The 21,354-nt window shown below is 41.5% G+C and overlaps 1 protein-coding gene across 2 annotated transcripts; it reads right to left on the bottom strand.

Moving 5' to 3' along the window:
* Positions 1-1,222: 1,222 nt before the first annotated feature.
* GINM1 (glycoprotein integral membrane 1) lies at positions 1,223-19,760 on the bottom strand. Of its 2 annotated transcripts, none has more exons than XM_041423841.1 (8): positions 19,605-19,760; positions 11,162-11,221; positions 10,886-10,982; positions 8,024-8,175; positions 5,717-5,873; positions 4,845-4,975; positions 3,990-4,153; positions 1,223-2,162 (listed from the first exon to the last, which is right to left on the bottom strand). In XM_041423841.1, the coding sequence occupies exons 1-8, from the start codon at positions 19,707-19,709 to the stop codon at positions 2,054-2,056; spliced, it is 975 nt and encodes a 324-aa protein (XP_041279775.1). In that variant the 5' UTR covers positions 19,710-19,760; the 3' UTR covers positions 1,223-2,053. The 2 variants fall into 2 exon arrangements, with proteins under 2 accessions (XP_041279775.1, XP_041279776.1); XM_041423842.1 differs by lacking the exon at positions 19,605-19,760 and adding an exon at positions 11,659-13,159.
* Between the last annotated feature and the right edge of the window lie 1,594 nt (positions 19,761-21,354).

The raw sequence follows: 21,354 nt of genomic DNA, 5'->3' as shown, positions 1-21,354 counted from the left end.
GTTGGCTGAGGTGGTTTTTTAATCAATTTACAAAATAGTTCAGAGTGGTGCCAGCTCAGAGTAGCACTCCTCTGAAAGGCATGAGACTTGTGATTTGGGAAGATTATGTGCATGCTAAAGCAGAAACACAAAAGTTTTAACTTTTTAAAGACTTGATAACTTCAGCTCTAAAAGGCAGCAGAAACTGTCTGGCAGTTACTGTGTTCAAGACTTGCACTCTTTTTTGAATTCCATTAACCTGATTGTGATACTTCTTTCCTGCTGTAACTACAGAAATCAGCCAAGTTTTCAAGCAGTACCAGCACTTTCAGGCTTAGCCATGCATTTGCTGCAGCTGTTTAGAGCAGCTAATCTCCCTGTGGCTGTTGCAGGTGCTGGGTTTCCAGTTTCATAAGGAGGGATGCAAAGAGCACATGCAGACAGCTGCCAAGTTTCCATCTGCAGCATAATTCCTACTGTGTTTGTGCACTAAGGGAGAACTATTGTGTCTCTTGTCCATCCTATTTTTTTTCCCCCAGAAGAAGCTAACTTCAGCTTTGTGCATCACTTCTTATTGGACTATGCAAATGGAGGGGCCAGGCAATATCCATGCACGGACAAGTTTGTCTACACCTGTTTGAGTACTTGCTCTTTGTGCAGTCACCACTCCTGTGCTAATCCTAGCAGTTTCCTGTTCAGCCATGGGTGACACTCCCTCTGCCACCCACAAGGTACTAGAACAAAAAAAAGGGAAGTTTGAGCAGTGTCCCTGTTACTTTGAGCTGGTGTGGTGTGTACCACACTGCACTGCTGGGTGGTGAAGTTTGGCTTGTTTTTTTTACAAGGCCAAGTTGGTGTTAGAAATGTTCCTTTTATCACTGCAGTGCTGTCAGCTCAGTGAGACAATGAGAGCTGTTCCTGTCACAGACCAGCATCTGAGTAGCCTGGATCTCATTAAGCACATGATGTTTCCTTAGAGCAGGAGGAGGGGAGAATCCAGCTTTTCTCCCTCACTCTAACAACTCCAGCTGAACACAGGTAATTCTGATCACTCAGAAGATAACTGTGCTCAGTCTAGTGTCAGGTAGTTACAGTTCTGAGATTTTATTTCCTATTCATTCTTTTGACAAATAATTTTTCTAAGAACAATGAAAAGCTAAGAAACAGACAGTGTCCTGAGTCTGAAATGTTTGGCAAACTGCTGTTTTACGTAAATATAAAAGCACATGAACACAGTCTAATAAACAATTTAAATGTTTATTTGAAAAATGTTAACAGTACAAACTGGCATGAGCAGACTGGGCCTACTCAGCAATAGTAAGCCAGTATTTCTGTAGAATTTAATGGAATTTTCATTTTTCTTCTGGGACTTTACATAGAGTACTGCTGTCACAGATACAAAAAGCAAGCTGGTTACAACTGCTAACAGTTTTTATGAGTGGAAGGGGCCATAAAAATGTAAAGTGCTTGAAATATAAATCTTCCGTTCAAATTTTTGTTTTGCATATATAAAGTGTCAGATCTTTTGAGTAACACAAATGTTTGGTAGTGGTATCTTCCTTGCAAGACATGCTCAACCCTATGAGACCTGGAACCAGGTGGGGTAGCTTTGCTTAGGTTTGCAGGCACAGCTGATGTTTGCAATATTTCTTCATATTTTTTAAAAAGAATGCTATCACTGGACTTAAGGACACCCTGAATTTCATGATCTTATTAGTCAGGACAGCTGACTTGGTTTATGGGCATGAAGGCAGCCAGCATCCTGTCTGAGGTGTGGAAAAGTGACTTCACAGAAGTTAAAACCAATGGTAGTCCTCAGGGTGGAAAGCTGCTCTGTTTTGAAACCTCTGAAAAGACAGCTGTTCTACTTTGAAGCTTCTGAAAAGGCTGCTTGTTTATGGAGAGGCACAAGGAAGTCAGCTTTGGGCCTTGGCCTGAGTGGCCGTTTATCAATTAATCAACTGACTTAGTTTTCTTAGTAGGACAAAAACAAGGTATTAAGATCAGGTGCCAAATACCAGATCAACTAAAAGTGTGTGTTTTAGAAACCAGTAACTCCAAAGTAAATACAGCATTAAGTACATGCTTTCTCATCTAAATTATTTTTCCTGTCTGAAAGGTCTGAAGGCAGGCTGATGGTAGTCACAGGTACAAAGCTGACTTGATCCAGGAGAAGGATGCCTCTGAAAGGTAAGGTTACCTGGCATTAAAAAACAATACACAAAACAATTCTGTGTTCTAAAAATTGGACTTATTCTTTAACTCCCCAAACTTAGTTTAAATCAATGCATCAACCAAGTACTACCCTCATAATATCTCTTATCTGAAGTTGCAATGAAAAATGCTTCCAAAATGTAGTGGCTGTGGTTTCTGAGGGCTCCCTTTGCCCAGTTTCTACATCTGAAATGTCAGCAGTGTAGGCTCTAGCTGCTCAGTTTCATAGTAGCCTAAAACTGTTTGCTGTCAGGACCTACAGCTGATTCTCCTGGACCCAGCAACAGCCTCCAGTTTTATCAGTGTAACATAGAATGGCTTTGAAGACTTGGGATGAGGTCCCAGCTCATGTCTGCAACTGTCATGCACCAGATGAGATGTTCTGCTCATTCTTACTGGTTTACAATCCTGAGTTAAACCTTTACCCTTTTTTAGAGGACCACTTTACACAGGTAGCAAGAAAATAACTATGTGGTTTAGGGGTTGTTTTGTTGGAGGTTTAGTTTGTTGTTTTTTTCTAATGGAGGGGGTGGTTCAGTTTCTTTATACACTCTTAACAAGGCATGAGCAATCCCCATGTTCCTCAACTGGAATAGAAATTACTGCAAGCTGGTTCCCCTGCTCCATACTGACCTCTGCTATGGACAGGTTATCATCCACTTTGCTGAACAGTTTGTTGGGATTAGAATTCTCTTCCCAGTTCCAGTTAGTTCAGTTTCATACATGGCAGTGTTAAACTACTTACTGCCAGTGGTAATCTGCTTACTGCTGGGGAAAGTACAAAGTGTTTCTCCACTCCTTCTACTCTAACCAGGGGAACCCCCTCCCATCTGACAGCACGCTGTGTGAAATGCCAGGGGAAGCACTGCCTCTTTTGTCACTGCAGTTTCCAACCTTCCTGATCTTCTACCCTCCATTTTCCTGGTTTATCAGAAGGACCAAGAACACCTGTACCCCTGAGTGGATACATAAATAAACTGCATGCAGGGCCATTCAGAGGCACAGCTGATCAGCTGCATTTGAAGACATCAGCTGTGCTCGGGGCTGATGAAGCATGCTGCACTGTCAGTCACTTCCCAAAGAATATGGAGTTCCAAGGGACAGCTCTTCCAGAGCTGACTTAGGTTGCTTTAAAGTGCACGTGCTTACCCATTCCAGCACTAAATCTACACTGATTTATAACCTGCAGTTACTAATTCATCTTTCTGCCCCTTGCTCTGAGACCTTGCTTTCCCTAAAAATGTTAGTGTTGCTGTTAACATAGCGACTGGATACAGCCCTTGCAGGCAATCAGCTTTATTTGGGACCTCCTGCCACCTATGCCAGCAGCAGTCACTATGGCTTGGAAGCTGCCTACAGAGGTAGGTCCCCCCCCTTGGAGAACTCCCATGCAAATTTGCAAAGCCAAATTTGAGGCCTTTCAGAACTACTGTAAAACTCCAACACAGTAGGAGTATGAAAAGATTAGGAGATACTGGAATTATTTAGACCTAGTTTCCACCCTCCTTTCTTGGAATTATGTTAATGGCATCTCACAATGTAGTCCTTCGAAGGCTTGATAAAAATTTGGCAGTATGACAGCTCAGCTAAAGATATTTCCAATGAAGTACTTTTCCATGTCTCTCTGAAATGCCTGTGTGTCAGAGGTGCACTTGGAATGGAAAGTTACCAGTAGCTTTCTCACTGAATTCTTGCTACAACTATCCTACAGTATGAGCCTGCTTCTTGGAAGATTCTTTTAGTCAATATTTTGCCTTCATCAAAGCAAAAAAAAAAGAATTACAAAAATTACTTACTTATTTTCACAGGAAGGGAGAATCAGCTTTAAGACTTTGATAATAAGAGATGCTCCAACAACTCCAACAACAACAACTTCCATGAAACTAAACAAGATAGGTAGAGATTGAAACCAGAATCTGCACAACCCTTTTCTCAAGTCTTCCACCCACTGGCACATCACCTACAAAACAGGTAAAAATACAAAGATTGCAAAACAAAGCAACTGCTGGCTTTTGTTTTTTTTTTAGCTACTAGTAAATCACATTAGATGGTGATAATTTTACTTAAACGTACATAAAAGCATGATGGAATTGACTGGTGGCTCAGCCAAGTCTGAAACAGGTGAACATTTAGTTCTCTGTTTATTAAAGGCCCTTTGGAAAATAAAGGACACTTGGACAGAGCAGACAGTGGGTTGCAACTGTGAGCGTTATGGCTACAGAGGAGCCCATGAAACCCATCCTTGCCTAAGCTGGAACTGAACTCTCCAGCTCTCCAGCTGTTACTGTGTTTCCTACAGCTGAGACCAGTGGTCTACTTCTCAGGGGTATGCACTTGGGCAGAGTCAGGAGAAAATGGTGGAATTTAAAGCTAAGCAATATTTGAAATTGTCATAAATTATTAGCTCGGTATAATGTAAATGTCACAACTGACTATCATGAAGTATCTGTGTGGTCAGAACATGGCAATATTTAGAAGCCCAATGGATTCCTACTGGACTTGTCACTGCTGAATGGTCATTTAGGAGGGGGCATTTTTCGGTTTATTTGGGGATTATCTGCAAAAATCCATTGGTCTTAGTGGTTGTCTGTTTTTAAACAACTGTATTTATATACTAATAATTAAAACAATTAAACAAATAGTAAAAGCACCTTGTAAGAAGATGGAGGTTCTATCCTAAGAGGGGTCTCTGGTAACTTGCCAGGTAATGTCTCTTCATCCACTGTAGTTTCTACTTGCTGGATGAGGTACTGACTGGTAGTCTGCAGTGGATCTTGAATATCTGAAGAAGAAGAGCTAGATTTAGGGCAGAGTTTGCTTTTTGTTTGACTCACTCTAAAGGACAATAAAGACATGCTGTGTTTCTCTGCAGAGGGTACAGTTATCAGCAAGAACACAGAAGGCTTTTTTTTGACTTGAGCGGTGAACTTGGTAAGAAGCAGAAACAGTGCAGCCTTTAGCTATGCCCTTAGCTGTAAATTTCAGCTGTCATAAGTTTAAAAGGTGATGGAATAGATTAAAATATTCTACTCCAATTAAATCCTTGACAGTTTTTGATTAAACAAAACTGAAATAAAATTAAGGCATTGAGTAACTTCTATTGCTTTTAAGTTATTCAAGTTTAATAACAGAAAACTGTTCTGTGGTTTGGAATTGACCCAGACAGATATTTCCTCTACAGTTTTCTTTTTCATTCCCAGGAAGAAGGGGGAGCTGTAGAGAAACTTCCATTGCAGATCTGAGAGAGAAATTTACTCCTGTCAGATGTCTGCATTGCAGACTGCCAAGTATCAAGTACTTCAAAGGAGAATAGATTTGAAATCAAACAAATAAAATACCTAATATGAAGAGCTGAATTTAGGTATTTAAAAAAAATAAAAACCAAGACATATAAAACAAAACCTGTCCCTGTTAATGAAGAAATTCTTTCACTATGTAGAACAAGGGATAAACAATGTTCTCTTAGCCTGTAAAGCAATACATTGAATATGGATGAAAATGCTACTGAACAGCTGAGCGATACCTTTTCCTGAGAGGTTGGGCAGTGTAAATAACACGTCGTTGTCCCTTGGCAAGGAGTACAGCATGCTCTCTTTCAAAGGGACGGTGTAGTTGGAATGTCTAAGTACTCTCAGGTCCTTTACTAAAATATCTATTTCTGTTACTTCTTCCTGCTGAACCTACAAAAGATGCAAACATGGTATTACTGAGCTTAAAGCAAGACTGAAGCAGCCTGGCAGAGGACAACAGTACATCCCAGAAAACTCCAGGCCACTAAGATGTACACATAGAGCTGTTATAACATGAACTGGTATTCTTTGTTTTCACCTGTCACACTTCTGTAGACCATACCACATGAGAAAGTATGCTGAACAGACTGGGTCTTGCTTCCTGCAAAAGCACATGGTAGTCAATCCATGGGCTTTTAACCAAGTCTTACATGGTACATCACTATACTCTTGCAGGGAGGCATTTTAGGGCATGGAAAGCTCACGTACGTAGTGAAAGCACTTGCAAACATCAAAATTCTTGCTGAGGCAAGGCTGACATTTCTGGTTTTGCAGGAACATTGCTTGTTTTCAACAACTGAAAGCCAAGTGTTGCAGCATTTGACAGTGTCCTATTTGAAACCCTTGTCTCCAACCAAGAGACAGATGGACTTGGGAGTGGATATGGCATTGGCTGGGTGCTTGCACTCTAGGAAGTTGCTGCCAATGGCTCAATATCCAAATGGACATCAGTAACAAGTGGTGTCCTCAGGGATGGGTATTTGCACTGCTCCTGTTTAACAACTCTGCTGGCACCACGGACAGTGAGACTGAGTGCACCCTCAGTTAGTTTGCTGATGACACCGTGTGGTCAACCTGCTGAAGGGAAGAGATGCCACCCAGAAGGAGCTGAACAGGCTTGAGGGGTGAACCCCTCACGAAGTTCAGCAAGGCCAAGTGCAAGGTGCTGTACCTGGGTTGGGACAGTGCCAAGCACAAGTGCAGGCTGGGCAGTGAATGGATAAAAAGCAGCCTTAGAGAAAAGGACTTGAGAGTGTTGGCAGATGAAAAGCTCAACATGACCTAGGAATGTGCACTCACATTCCAGAACGCAAACTCTGTCCTGGGGCTGCAGCAAAAGCAGAGTGGCCAGAAGGTTGAGGGAGGTGATTCTGATCCTCTGCTGTGCTTATGTGAGATTGCTTTTGACTTAAAAGGAACAATCAAGGAAACAGCATTAGCTTTCTGGTTGTTTTTACTAGGTCCCTATGAAAATCTGAAATGCATTGTGGTGTCTACTTTGAGGCCTGAAATACAATGCCACTGTTGTGTAACAAGTGAAACCACAATTCTTAGGCTATTATCAGTGGGATAAAGACCTCATTGGAAAAGCTACAGACCTCTCAGTGGGGCTTTTCACTAACAGACTCAGATTCTGACATGATACAGATCCGTGTAAAAACTACTACATGCTGACCATGCAATTAATCAAGGCATTATGAATGCTATCCTTAAAAAAAAGAAAAAGGCAGCAGAACACAAGCCAGCTTCAAAAAAGCCTGGCCACATGTAAGATGCAGAGGTACAGAAGCAGAAATATGACAGTTTCTGGCTTGAACAGCTGGATCTTTTCCACAGAACCTCTTTAGTTAGTAAATCAACTACACCATACGCAGGTGATTTTGAGAACTCAGTTCTGCACATTTCAACCTCAGCTGCAACCCCTCACATTGACTGCTATTTGTGCAAATACAGTTAGGATCAGAGGGGTGGAGATGCTTGTTCATCTCAAAATCCATGTTCATTATCAAGATTCAAATTATCTTACATGGAAAGTCTTCTAAGACTAAGCTCTCAGGTGTAGTGGGCTTTCACAGTAAGCCCACGTGCCATAAGAGTTTCCTGCTGCAAGCTGTTCCCCATGCTACCTGCTGGAAACCTTTGGTTAGCTTGGAATAAACAATGGGGAAAACCTCAAGAAGCAGAATGAGCCCGTGCCCCTTTTGTTCATTTTGTGTATTATTTTATTAATCAACTCTTGCTTGTGAGTCTGGCTTTGCTTGCACAAGTTCACTTATTCGAAGTGCATGTGATATAGTTAATGATAATTATTATAATATGAAAAGAAGCATTAAAACTTGAAGTTTCCTCTTGAGACACCCCCACTATTATGCTGCCAACTTTGCTGCTGTCTCCCTCAGTACTGTGTTAGTTAACATTAATTATATCGTTTATGTTCTAATCACCAGCCGGATATATGTAAACCTGGTAAGCCCTGGGAACGACTTGCCTCTCCTAAATTAAAAACAAAAGCAGAATATTGTAGCAGGGCTTTTTTTTACCTGTTTTCCATCAACTTCTGTCACTTCTTCCTGAATGACAATCAGCTGCAAATCAGACGTGGATGACAAAGGCCACTCGTGAACCATGATTCGAACACTGACGGTTCCCAGCTGCTGCTGATCCAGTAAGTTATCCAAGCTTCTGTTCTCCACTGTTAACACACAATGTCATGATTTTCAAGGAGAAACCACCTCAACCAGAAAGCAGTACCCAGCCATAGAGAAAACAGGTGCAACTCCGACACAGCTGCCTTTGCACGTGCAGCACCTGAATGGAGGAGTACCACTAGCATCAAGCCAGAGATGCCAGAACAACAGTACAGAACATCTTAACACTTCCAGTAACTGCTTTTACAACCAGTAGTAATCTGGGCAACAGCTAAAACAGGTGCCATGATTTCTTACCAGTATATCTCCAAATCAGACCCAGAGCAGGCCTCATAACACAGCAGAGCCGTACAGTCCCCTGACTCAGGGAGCCTGCAAACAATGTCACATCTCTGCCTTTGAGGTTTGCATTTAAGCACTGTGAGCAGAGCTCTTTGGCTTGGTTATTGCTGCATTCTTATTTCAGTTGTCCAAAGGAGTTCATAAGAGTAATGTCACAGCCTAGCCAGCCACCTATGTAAATAAACATCTTGGTTTGCACAACGTTTCCCTTCCTCTGAATACAGAAACAAATATGGTCTTTTCCAGGCACACTGCATCTCCTGCTCAAGTTGAGTGCCAGTTCCCTCCTACGTATTTTTCTGTCCCCCTCTCTGTTTTCATATGTGACTGGTGACACCTCCACCTCTCTTCCTACCCAAAAGCTTTCAGCTCTTTCAACAACTTAATATTCTACAAGTACACATGGAACTGCCTTTCTACCCTGGCTGATTGTGGATAGTCTTAGTATCCTTCTCCCAGCTACCACACCTCTGCTTCAGGTGAGGGCATGCTAGAACTGAAGTCTGGAGAAGCACAAGAGCGGAGGTGGGAGATCTCTCCAGCATGCAGATACCATGGGACACGAACTGAGACCAAACCATCCCTGCTGCTAAGCCACTGGTGCTGTGTGTGTGTCACTTGCAGATCTGAGCCTGTCAGGTAATGTGGGATAAGGCTCAACCTGGGTCTCTCAGTCACACAGCAACTACTCAGTGTGTCCACTACTTTTATGCTGTGATCCCTGTCCTCATAAAGCCATTTTTCTTATTTAAAATATAGAAAAATACTTTCTGGTATAATTTAGTAATGCCTTCCATTGCCAAAATAAGTAGCAGAAGGAAAGTTCCCTACAGGTGTGAGCCAGGGCACCGACCTGGTTGCTGAATATTTTCTGACTTGGAGCAGCAAGCATGCACTAAAGGCCCAAAGCCTCTAAGATGCCAAGCAGCTGAAGCTCCCTGTGTTCCCAGCTTTTACCATGTGTCAGGCTGTTCAGCCACCACTACATTCACAGGAGTGACACACACACTTCTAAAACTGACATCTGGGGGAACTTCAAGTGGGGATGTAGGTGCCAAGAATGATCTGACAATGATGTCAGAGCGGTCTCCAATATTCAAAAGCATGATTATTAAGGTCAAGTTTTGTTTTTATATACACTCAGGAGTATTTCCCCCCTCTACTAAAAAGTATCTTGATATTTCTTTAGCATTTTACAAACACTACCTGAATCTGTTGTCAATAATTTAGTAAGTAAATAGTATAAACATTACCTTACAGTTAAGAGAGAGGTACTGTGCTGGAGACTCAGACGCAAACATGGAGGTAAAGAGCTTCAGGTTTCTAGCTCCCAAGTCAAATCAGTATTTTCCTCACTGTTTCAGATTCAAAACTAGTCACAGCAAGTGCTACAACTACGATTTGGAAAATTAATAGGAACTACAGAAGAGTGCTCAGGAGCTCTCAGAATTAGTCAATAAAATCATATCTATTTTTCTGGAGTGAGTTATTTTGCAAGTAAATGACATATTGCCATGGTTTTGTACCAGAAAAAGAGCATGTGATTACTGGTCTCTCTTTCCAGAAAAGAAATATTGACAAATTAATAATTGATCATGCTTGGAAAAGAAGGGTTCAAGCAACAAGGTCAGAGCTCAGAGAAGCAATTTGAAAAAGTGTTAGTATTCTGTAAGTGCCTGACGAGGATGACCTCAGATATCAACTGACTGTATCTCATGCAGCAGAAAACTGTTCTCAATACAACAAAGGCTTAAATCAAATAAGCCTAATGGTCCTTGTTTAATTAATTATACAGTATGCTCTGTGGATCTCCAAAAAATCACACAGTACTTTTTGTTTTTTCACAAAATATGTAGCACTGAATCAGTGGAAAAACAGCAGGTTCAAGACAATTTGAAGTCATTAACTACTGCAGTTATTAAAGTGCAATATTTGTACTATAATATCCTACCCAGCAGAAACTTGTTTGTCCAATAGTTACAGAAGTGATATCATTAAAAGATCTTCCTAACAACAATTCATACTTTTGTTATTGAATCTCCTTCTGGATATATGCCAACTAACCTAGGGACACAGCCATTAGCAGGGTGGAGTCGCATCCTTCTGTTTACATTGTCTAGCTTGTACTGCAAAACATGCTTTTGAAAAGATGGGCAGAGTCTGGATTCTGATTAGACCATTTACACACAATGTGTTAATGTGACTTGATATGAAGGCAGCAAGATTTTTTTGATCCATTTTAATACCAAAATTGTCCTACCTTGGGAAATGTTTTACTTCCACAATGCTCTGGTTTACAAAATACAGAACACACAGTCATTGTAAGCTTTGGTTACTAGACAACAGGGAAGCCAAACACCCCATGGGAAGGAGAAAAAAAAAAAATTAAAAAATAAAAAAGAAAATACTCACATATTACTGTTTGGCATGTTATGTGGGCAACCCCGCTTTTCATAGGAAAGTCATTTAGATATACCTGTCCATTAACATAGGTGATGTTAAAAAGAACCTGAAAGAAAGACAGCCAGAATGAGTGTCTGTTTCCTGCAGCCCCTGTGCTGCAATTCTGCTGTCAGAGGAACACACTCCATACTGACTGATGTCAGAATAAAGGCCATACTTGCAGCTGCTGCGGACTTTGTTTTGTTGCACATTAATCCACTGAATAAATAGAAAAACCGGACAAACCTGTACTTTGTGAAGTTCGCCACTGGTGTTCAGCATCATAACACCAACTCTAATTGCTTCCTGGAAAAAAAACAGAGATGTAAGTTTGAGAAAACACATGAACCACTGCAGGCAGCTTTCTTGTACTGTCCTGACAGAATGACTTCTTACTAACCCCAGAGCACACTCCCAGGCTTTCTACCCAGCAGACAGAAGGAAAAGGAATATGCTTTCTTGTTCCATGTAAGGATTAGCCTGGCTTTTTCACACCTCTTTTTAGTAAAGAGGATTGACGAGAAAGAATGACATCTGCATCCTCCTATGTATAGTTTGTGGTTTTTTATAATAAAGATAAAATAATAATAATCACTTGTTTCACACAGATATAATGGAATTCTCTCATATTAGCTGAAAAATAATAGACCACAAAAGGTAAAAATCAGATCCTCTGTAAACAGTTTTTTAAGCACTCCAGTTAGTCTTCAAAGTGAAGTTAGTCTATACTACAGAATACTCACTTTTGTCAGCAGAAATTCTGTTTCTTTGCTTATGATTCCCAAATTATGCCATACGGGACACCTCAAACTCACAGAAAATGGGGATTTGCTTCTTTCTTTCAAACCCTAATTGCTGTAATTTATTGAATCATTCATTCTGTCCTCTCATTTCTCCCTTGTAATTTCAGGTGCTGCTTTGCAAATGAGACCTTAAGTCTCCCAGCTCTGTCCCTGAAAAAAAAAACAAACTACATACAAAAATCAAATCTTGCTTGCACATAGCTAAAAGTAATGATTGCCACACTGCCTTCCTCAGATACCTCTTCAAAAATAATGTTAAGCTCCATATTTGGCCTGTGGGAGCCTTAAATCATTATAACTTCATTTCATTAACACCAGGACATGGCACTTAGTGCTGTGGTCTAGTTAGCTGGGTGGTGGTCAGTCAAAGGCTGGACTTGATCATAGTCAAGATCATAGGTCTTTCCCAACCAAAATGATTCCGTGATTCTGTAGATCCATTTTCCTCTAGAAAATATCTCCATACCTTCAGCATCTTCTTTAGCTCTGTAGTTGAGTCATTGTTGCACAACCAACAGTTAAAAAGTGAGTCGTGTCTCAATAAAAAGTTGAACATGCTCAGCATTTAAAATAAATAAAAATGTAAATACAGAAAAAAGACTTTCATTTAGTATTTTTACACAACACTAGATTTTCAACCAGAAAATATGTACAGCCTGGTTTAGGAACAGAAAATTCTGAAGCGTGACAAGAATGTCAAAAAATCATTGAAACAATGGGTGTTGATGAGCATACTCAAGTAGCCAGAACTGTCAAAAACTGAAAAACAACCTTCAAGTCTGATTCAGCTGGAATTTGTCATCATGAGAAGAATGGTTTCAAACCTAGCACAGATAACCTTTTGGTTCAAAGTGACTTGGAAATACTTCAGACCCATTTGGCATATCAGTAGGAAAACTCTGGCCACCAAGACCAAAGTGAAATCTTTTCCTCAATGCCCCTTCTATGAAACAGGTTTTTATATTGACTTTTCTTTGAAACTTAAATTCTAACTATTCAAAGGAAATTAAAATTGCCAGATTAGTCAGACAAGTGAACTCTATATAAAATATAAACTGGATTAACAGTATAAACATAGGATATATTCTATCCTGTCTTCCTGTAATTTCCTCAAACCACTAATTTCCTTCTCATATTTTAAGAACTGTATATATTAATAATAAAATAAAAATCCACCAAACTTTTAGATCCTTTAGCTCTTAGCGTTCATAACTGTAAGTCTTTTACACTCTCAAACTGTTGAACAGATTACCAAAACATTGTTCCTTAGTTTTTCTGTTTTCTGGGAATTCAAAGGGCACAAAAGATGGATTTTCCAGGAAGTCTAAACAGTCCTTCATTTTTTAAGCTACGAATTACATCTGAGGTTGTTTTACACAGAAAGTATTTCACAATCATTTTTCAACATCTACAAAGAGACTCACTGAGATTACAAGAAAAAGGAAATGACTGATGAAAAATAGGAAAATCCCCTCCTTTTTTTTTTTTCAATCAAATGCTTTATTTGAAAGTGAAGGGCATGAAGGAAGCTAGATATGCTCAACAATTGACTGTTAAATGTACAAGGTTAGTTATACATACAATGATTAATTTCCTTCAAAACAGCTGTCAGCTCTGTTGGCACAGTATCCACAAGCACTGTTATGAATTCTAGAACATACTTAGAACTTACACTTGAAGAACATGTTATATGTTTAAGAAATTAAATATTTCAGTGGATCACGTCTGTGCTGTCAAAGGTTCAAAAATCAGATCGTAAGGTGCAGACAAATAAGACAGTTTAACCACTTGCTGCTCTGCCACTGAAGGAGAGAGTGCAGATCTCTCTTGCACATGCATTATCCTTCTCTCTCATCCCAAGTCAGTGAGGTAATTTAGCTCCTTAAATTGGTACTAAAACTTTCCCTTTTTTGTCAGACCGTTTTTCTGTCAGTTGAACAAGCAAGGAAGATCTGGACAAGCACAAGAGATCCAAGAACACAGCTGGGAAGAATGAGCTGGGCTCCTTGTTCTGATGCACACAGATTGTCAGACTGCCTCTGCTGCATGATCTGTCTGTCCTTGCAGCATTTCCTTGGGAGACATCTGTCCTCACCACCATCTCAGGTGATGGTGATGCATCTCCATAATGGCACAGATTCATAAAGCTCTTCAGTACCTCGGAGCAATGATCACTATTCCCCTACAGCAGCTGCATCGTGACCCTTGCAATTTTGAGTTCACACACAACAGAGAACTCATGCTGTTGCTGTTCCTGGGACTAGTCTATTCACATCCAGATCCAACAAATTCTACTGAGATCTTCCCATATATTCTGTACATCCATTCTACTCAGTTGTCATATGCTCTCGTTTTGCAATTTATGAACAGGTTGTTCATTACTCTTCTTATCTTCCCACAGAAAACAGCAGTGTTCCAGCTCAGTCTTAACCCTTCCTAGAAGGTGGGTTTCACACTGCTCTCTTCCCATGGCTTCCCACTGCTGCCTCCTGCAGTACCACACTCAAAACTCAATGGGTCCTGCTGTGGCCAATCTTCCTGACCCTACACATACCCCATTACAAAATCTACAGGACGGCAAAAGCAGCAAGATGCATGCCAACTGCAAGGGAAAGCTGGGCAGGAGTGCTGGGGAAAGGAAGCAGCAGCTCACAGGAGAGCAGAGCACCATCCCAGCAAAGCCACTTTAACCCACAGCAGGGAGGAAGTGATGCATGGCACTGCCCCTGTTATCACAGGCCTGACTGGTACCCCTTCAATATCTGCATGTTGATAAGTGCTTCAGGATTAAAGGCCTGGTCTGACAAGCCACACTTGCTAGAAAGTGCTCCAGTGATAATTCAAATCCCCATCTTTCCAGTCCTAGGGCTGAAGACACACACTTACAGAACTTCCTTTCATTTCAACAGAGGAATTTTTTTATGTTACCATAATAAAATTCACAACCTTAGCATGGAAGGGAAGGAAGTGTTTTATAGTGCTTTGTAGACATGTCTTGTGGTTATGTACTTCAGTACTAAGAAAGGTGAGTAACCCCACATGCCTTGTTTTGTGAAAGCATAGTAAGCCAATCCTGCAGTAACAAAGCCACTGAGAGCAGAACATGGGAACTCTTCAATAGTCCATAGTGTTGCACTGTCAATTTCTGGAGAAGCCTCAACTGTGAGTGTAAAACTTGGTTGTATAACTTACAATACACTTTTCAGTTTCAACAGTATCATGCATGTTTCAGACAGGCCTGTAATTTCAAAGGTTCTGAATTCACTGGGATATTTGAAAAAGCAGTGCTTTGACACAGCCAGAATGAAAGGACAGCCCAAGAAGCAATTCAAGTCCCTAAGAATTGGGGTGTGCTTTCAGCTTACCACTGACCCCGTTCCATACTCCACAGCCCCTTGTCCCCTCCTGTGCTGGTAAATGCCTTCACACAAAACTCCAATCTGCACTAAAAATGGCCCTATCATTCTTAATACCCTTACAGGATATAAATGTCACTCCTGAGTTTTTCTATGATTTCTCATCTCTGTTTTAGTACTGCAGCAGTGATATTTACAGCGGTAATGGCACAGAATCTGCAAAGAGGACAGGAAATGTAAGTCATTCTGTTCTAGGACAGCTAGGCAGCAGCTCTAACAGTGTGATGGAGCAGGTTATAGTGAACTAGTGAATTTCTGTGAGCTTGGATCAGCAGAGGTAAGCAGGTAGTGATCATCTGCTATTCCTTTTCTCTTTCACTGTGTGCTACAACAGAATCCAGGAGTGCTAACTGGGGCAGTATAATCACAGCAGCAGCAGAAGAACAAAAAGGAGAAAAGATGTCAGCAAAGAATATAAAGCATCTGGCATAAGTTAAAAGGGAATATTCATTAATTCTCAAAGACTAACACTGCACAAATCTACAGAGAACATTTCACCTAATATTGTTTTTTTAAAAAAAAAGTCACAAAAGAAAAAGCTGATGGGTCCAATCACGGAGGAACTTCAAACAGATCTGATTAAAGATCATGGAAAAACTTTATGCATAGGCAGTGAATACCTGATGGGGTGCACTGTACAGTTTCTCCCTGTACAGGATAACTGTTCAGTCCTACACAGCTGCATCAGTCACACAAACCCCATCAAGATTCTGCTAGCAGCCGGCCCACTTGAAGCACAGCTGTTCTCCATTGAGGCTCTCCAAACAAGGCTCTTTCTGCTACAAGGCCTGTGGGAAGCCAAGTGGGCAGCCCTAGGAACAGATGGCACAATGCCTTACAAGCTGGCCAGCTGTACAGAGACTTGAGAGGCAGGCAATCCCCTCACGGCCATTGCACGGGCACTGCTGATATCCTGTTTGCAACTGAAAAATGTCAGGTTGCCAAACAGGTGAAAAATAGACAAAACCAATAAACTGTTTCTAAATTTGAGAAGAGATCATGGGAAAAGAAGTGTCTGAATAGACAAACAAAACTACCACACAAGCTCATACCACTTGAGTCCTGGCACTCACATGGACAACTGGCTCTAAACAGTTAATTGCATATTGCAATCCAGGGCTCCATGATCCATGCTTCACATAATTCTCTCGTAAGAATCAAAACAGAACTATGTTCTAGAGTCTTACTGCAATCAGGCATAACTGAATTGAGAAGTAACCATGGTAAAAGCTTGACATGACAAGACAGAATTTCACAAGTTTGCAGGATGATAATTTGTCCCTCACATTTCAGAAAATTTTTGTACAAAATTTTCTCCATTGAGATTTAGCATTATTAAACTGCATGACAGTATTTAGGGTAAGATAACTACATCCAGTATTTTCTTAACTAGCTAAAGCTGAACTCTTCCTTAATATAATAATCTGACATGATGCTTTTGCTTTAGTTTGCTTTTCTGAATAAGCACACTTACTTTAATTCCTTCCTTGTTTTACAATGACTCTTATTATAACATGGTTTATCCTTCCCTTTCCTCTGTGTGTGTTACTAGAATTAATTGCCTTTGTATCCTCTCTATTAAACCAACTCATACTATGATATTTTATCATGAGTTTTAAAGGTGAATACTCAGTCTCACATCACAGACACACAGTTGCATCATACTGCTTTCTTTTAATCAAATATACATAAGAAGATGATGTCAGCTCTTTTAGGCCTAAAATTCACATGTGCCAGGCTGCTAATAAAGAAACAGGCATAAAGCAATGGAAGAAACATTCCAGCACATTGCTATAAACAAGTTTCTTCTTTGATTAAAATACATTGTACTCACTGCACCAAATGGTTGACATAGTGAAAATTATTTCCTGCTCTTGTGAAAACCATCTACACAGAGCTTTCTTGCAGGCAACAAATAATATAAAAACTTTCTTTTTTCCAGGCAACTGAACTAAACTAAAAAGAAAAAAAATCTGGTAGGCAAGTATGTTATTTAGAAAGAACTCTGCTAGCCTAAATTATCAAGAGGTAAACAGAATAAGCAAATAACATGGTGTTAGCACTGCTTTCAGCCAGTTCCTATCAGCGCATTAAAAAATACTCTAAAGCACAAAACCTTATTTCTGACCTTGCACCAGAAACATTACTTTAACGTGAAAGCCAGTTGTCTTATTGCATCATTCCCTTTAAATTTTTTAAAAAAACAAAACAACAACAAACCCCCAATTTTGTCTAAAATCAATCAATTTTTAGTCCAGTTTTGTATATCCAAATTTTATGAGGAGAAATAAAAACCAGAACAGACATGCTAATGTTAAAAAAAAAGTCCAGATTTCAAAACAGCTTTTTAAAGAAATTACAAGTATTGCACAACAGTCGAGGCGTTCACATTCCAAAAGAGCTGAACAAAAGCATCTCAGCCTTACAAAATGCTATTCCAGTGTCTCAAGGTTTTTCCTCAGTCCTTCCACTCGGTAAGATCACTGGCATCAGCACGGAGGTAAACTCTGACACCAGCTTTAAACCCCACAAGGAAGAGTTAACAAAACGTGAAGCTGTTAGTAGAGTGGGCTCACAGAGTTGTAAAGCACAGTTGTGTCCAGCCAAAGCAAAGCTGACCATGCTGATGCTGCCTGATCCCAGCCAGTCCCAAGCCATCCTGAGGAAACACCACAGTTATTCTGACCCTACAGCCCACTGTCACTGAGCTCATAGCTTCTGAAGGCAACCTGACAGCATGGCATTCCCACTCTGCCTATTCCCACTGCCTAGGCACTTCTGTTCCTAACAGGCTACCAAAAAACAGCTCCGTGTCAAAAAAGATTGAATCATCTACTCAAAACTTTCTCAAGATACACTGTTCCTTTTGCATCAAAACTGGTCCTGTATGTACAAAACTAAATAGTACAGGAGAAAACACAGGCTTTTATTTTGCTAAGTTTAACATTTAAAAAGAAAAAAACCACTCAAGTAAAGATTTGTGTGTCCCTTTTTGACTCTTAGAAGAAATTTTCTGTATATACTTAGGCCCATATAAAACTAAGAGTGCAGACACTTCCAAACTAGCAAATCACGAGCTCACAAGACCACCTGAGCACAAATGGACAAACTCAGCCCCACTAACAGCACAGCTGTGCCCATGAGGCACTACAGTTCCTAAGTCAGGCCCTACTCACACCCCAAAACACACCTGCCCTATCCCTGGCCCCAAGCTGCTTTACGTGGCACTGCCCCGGCACCCCTGTGCCCTGCTCACACTTCCCCATCCGAAGACAGCAGACACAAATGTGCCTCCGTGTCCTTTAAAACTGCCAGCAGTGACAAAGAACTTTAATGCTACCAAGCTGTAGTTTCAGTGTGGAAGTGTTCCTGGGTAGAAAGTGAACAAGAGCATTAGTCTGAATTACACTGTCACTTGATGAGGCTTTCGGCAAATTCTAGCCCGCACTCCCTTTCTCAGAGGGATAAGCAAAGTACCCAAGGATTGAGCTCCCTCTGCTCTCTTTAGTAGACCTCACTTCAGGAATTCAGGCACTTTTGTAGGTGTCTGAACATCTAGATCCCCATTTTGAAATCAGAGCTATGGAGCTCAAAAGTTCATGAAGAGAAGAAGAAACCAGGAAATAAGGCCAGGAATGAATCCTGCTTCACAACACAGGATGTGCCAGCGCACAGCCTCTACCAGGCTTTCTTGGAAAAGTTTTACTCAAATTACACTAATAAATAAGTAACTCTGGAGGGAAAAAACACATAATAAATTTGGTCAGGTAACAGTAACTTCACATTGGCTAGACAAGTTGACTACAAACCCCTCACAACTCATCCCTCTTGGGTTCACAATTATAACAATTTTAGATGATGTATCTGATCATGATTCAAGCTCAGGCAGAAGTAAGTACCCAGCTCTTCTGTAATTCTAGAGGTCAGAACTCACCTGGTGCTGTGGCAAATCTTTTTATTCCCACTGAAAAGTTCCCTTAAGTAGTACACAAAATATTCTTTCCACTCTTTTAAGAAGCCACCAAATTTAAAACTAATGTCACCAAGATACAGCATAGATATTGGAATAGAAAAACAGACAACACAATGCCCTGTGTATTTACAGATATACACCAACACATCAAAACCCTTTTCTTGGTTCGAATCACAAGTAGGCTAGGCTCAAGTGTGGACCTAATGCAGCGCATACTTCTACAGCACCGAACCATGGAGATGTAGGCAGACAAGCCTGAAAATACAACATAAACACACCCACATTGCACACAAACAACAACCTTCCCCCTCAGACCTGTCACATAGGGCACATCGAATCCTACAGGGACGAACCAGCAAAGGGAGAGGGGAAACCCTGTCTGCCCGCGGCAGGGTCCGGCTCACCCCTCTGAGGGAGCGGGGCACGGGCAGGGGCCGGGGCAGGAACAGGGAGAGGGACAGGGACAGTGGCAGTGGCAGGGCTGGCCCCGGCGGTACCTGTCCCAGCGGCGCGGCCGGGCCCAGCAGAGCGGCGGCCAGAGGCGGCAGCAGCAGCGACAGCGGCAGCAACAACAGATCCCGACGTCCCAGCGCCGCCTCCATCTTGCGACCCGGGAATTAAAAGCAAGTGAAACATCAACAGGCGGGGCCGGGAGGAAGCGGGGGAGGCGGCGGGAGGGGGCCGGCCCTGCCCCGGCCCTGCCTCCGTCCCTGTCGCTGTCTCTGCCCCTGTCACGGCTCCTGTCCCTGTCCCCGTCCCTGGCCTGGCAGCGCCGCCGCCGCTGGGAGATGCCGGGTTCGGGTTGAGGAATAAGGCGCGAGTAGGGAGCTGCGCCTGCAGGAGCCCGTCACGCTTAATAGGCGAATGCAGCCTTTGAAAGCCTTGAGGGAGGTACCCGTATAGATAGTGTTAAGGACTGCAGCTGTCTGTGAAATGTTCCCGGGGGGCGCCTGCTGTTGTCACCTGCTCTGCGTGGAGAGGGTCGTAGGGCCGGAGCAACACCGGGCTGAGCCCTCAGCCCCACGCCGCAGGAGAGGGAAAGCAAAAGCAGGCAGAGTACTCCCGGAGGGAGCAGAAAGAGTCATTGGAAAGGAATAAAGCACAAGATAAAGTTCTTAAGAGCTGCAGGTCAACATCCTAAAGAAGAGGAAGCAGAGGGAGACTTAGTAGTGGCAGTCAAAACCGTGGAAGTCTCAGGCAAAGACGACGAAAAGCTGGACCACCAAGTTCTCAGTGGGTTTGAAGACAAGTGTTTTATTTGCAACAAGAAGGATTGCCATTACCTATTAGCAAAAAATGGTAAGCGTGGCAAATATATGAACACCTTGTCTAGGGAGGTTTTATTACTGCCATAAATTTGCTGTCCTGTTGAAGCAATCTTTAGCCTGATTTTATATTGCTCTATGAGTCCCTATTGGTTGATAATGAACATGAATCATAAACCCCACAGAAACTTCTTATTTTGTATGCAGTTCACATTCATGAGACACTGATACAAACATCTGGCACAAGGAACAAGGCATTGGAAAATGAGGCCTAAGAGAGTCGTATATTGTGAAGTATGTTTCACACACTTCCATGAAACCCTCAAATATGTAATCCCTAAACACATTTATCATCAGCAGTTCCTACTGTTTTAGAGATCGCAAAAGACAGAGCTGACTTATTGCCTTTGTAATATCCATAGATATCAGTAACAGAAGAAGGGATAAAAACTGGCATCTTCATTTCCACCACCTCTCTTCACTATCACCTAGTTTACCTAATTTCTCGCATACTCTTCCTCTAGATTTTTTTTTTTTAAATCTGTTGTGTTTGGTAAATGTAAAAGCAATAGCTAAAGGGTCTGTTCACTGTGCAGCCTCATAAGGCAGAGAACTTTGAGGTAAGTGAGCTCCCCAGCACGGCGATTTGCTGCCTCTCCTGACGGCTGCAGGAGCGTGTTCAGGGATATGAGTGCTGCCAGAATGCAGCTCTTGTCACTACTTGCAGTCATTTGCATGTGCTGGTGGGAGGAAGTTTAAATTACCGAAATTCCTAACTATGAGTTGCATTCTCTAGAACTCAGAGTGGGAGTTGCCTTCCAGTAGGAGACTAGTACAGTGTTTTTTGTAATAGATTCATTACTTCAAATGTATACAAAATGTACCAGAGGCATAATAATTAATGTTATCAAGGTATGTTAAAATGGAGGAAAGCAAAGATCCCTGATCTGCAGAATTTATAGATTCAGCAAAATTCAGGCTG

The sequence above is a fragment of the Onychostruthus taczanowskii genome, unplaced genomic scaffold (assembly GCF_017590055.1).
Source record: "Onychostruthus taczanowskii isolate IOZ18803 unplaced genomic scaffold, ASM1759005v1 scaffold8, whole genome shotgun sequence".
Lineage (NCBI taxonomy): Eukaryota > Metazoa > Chordata > Aves > Passeriformes > Passeridae > Onychostruthus > Onychostruthus taczanowskii.
The sequence above is the reverse complement of the archived record's forward strand: the minus strand, read 5'-3'. Positions and strand labels throughout refer to the sequence as shown.

What these genes read in the sequence shown, in the direction of transcription:
- GINM1 (XM_041423841.1), bottom strand. Translation starts at nt 19,709, where the DNA reads ATGGAGGCGGCGCTGGGACGTCGGGATCTGTTGTTGCTGCCGCTGTCG. An exon ending in GCGAACTTCACAAAGTACAG is followed by an intron (nt 10,983 to 11,161) that starts GTTTGTCCGGTT and finishes TCTTTCTTTCAG; the next exon opens with GTTCTTTTTAACATCACCTA. An exon ending in AACATGCCAAACAGTAATAT is followed by an intron (nt 8,176 to 10,885) that starts GTGAGTATTTTC and finishes GTGTGTTAACAG; the next exon opens with TGGAGAACAGAAGCTTGGAT.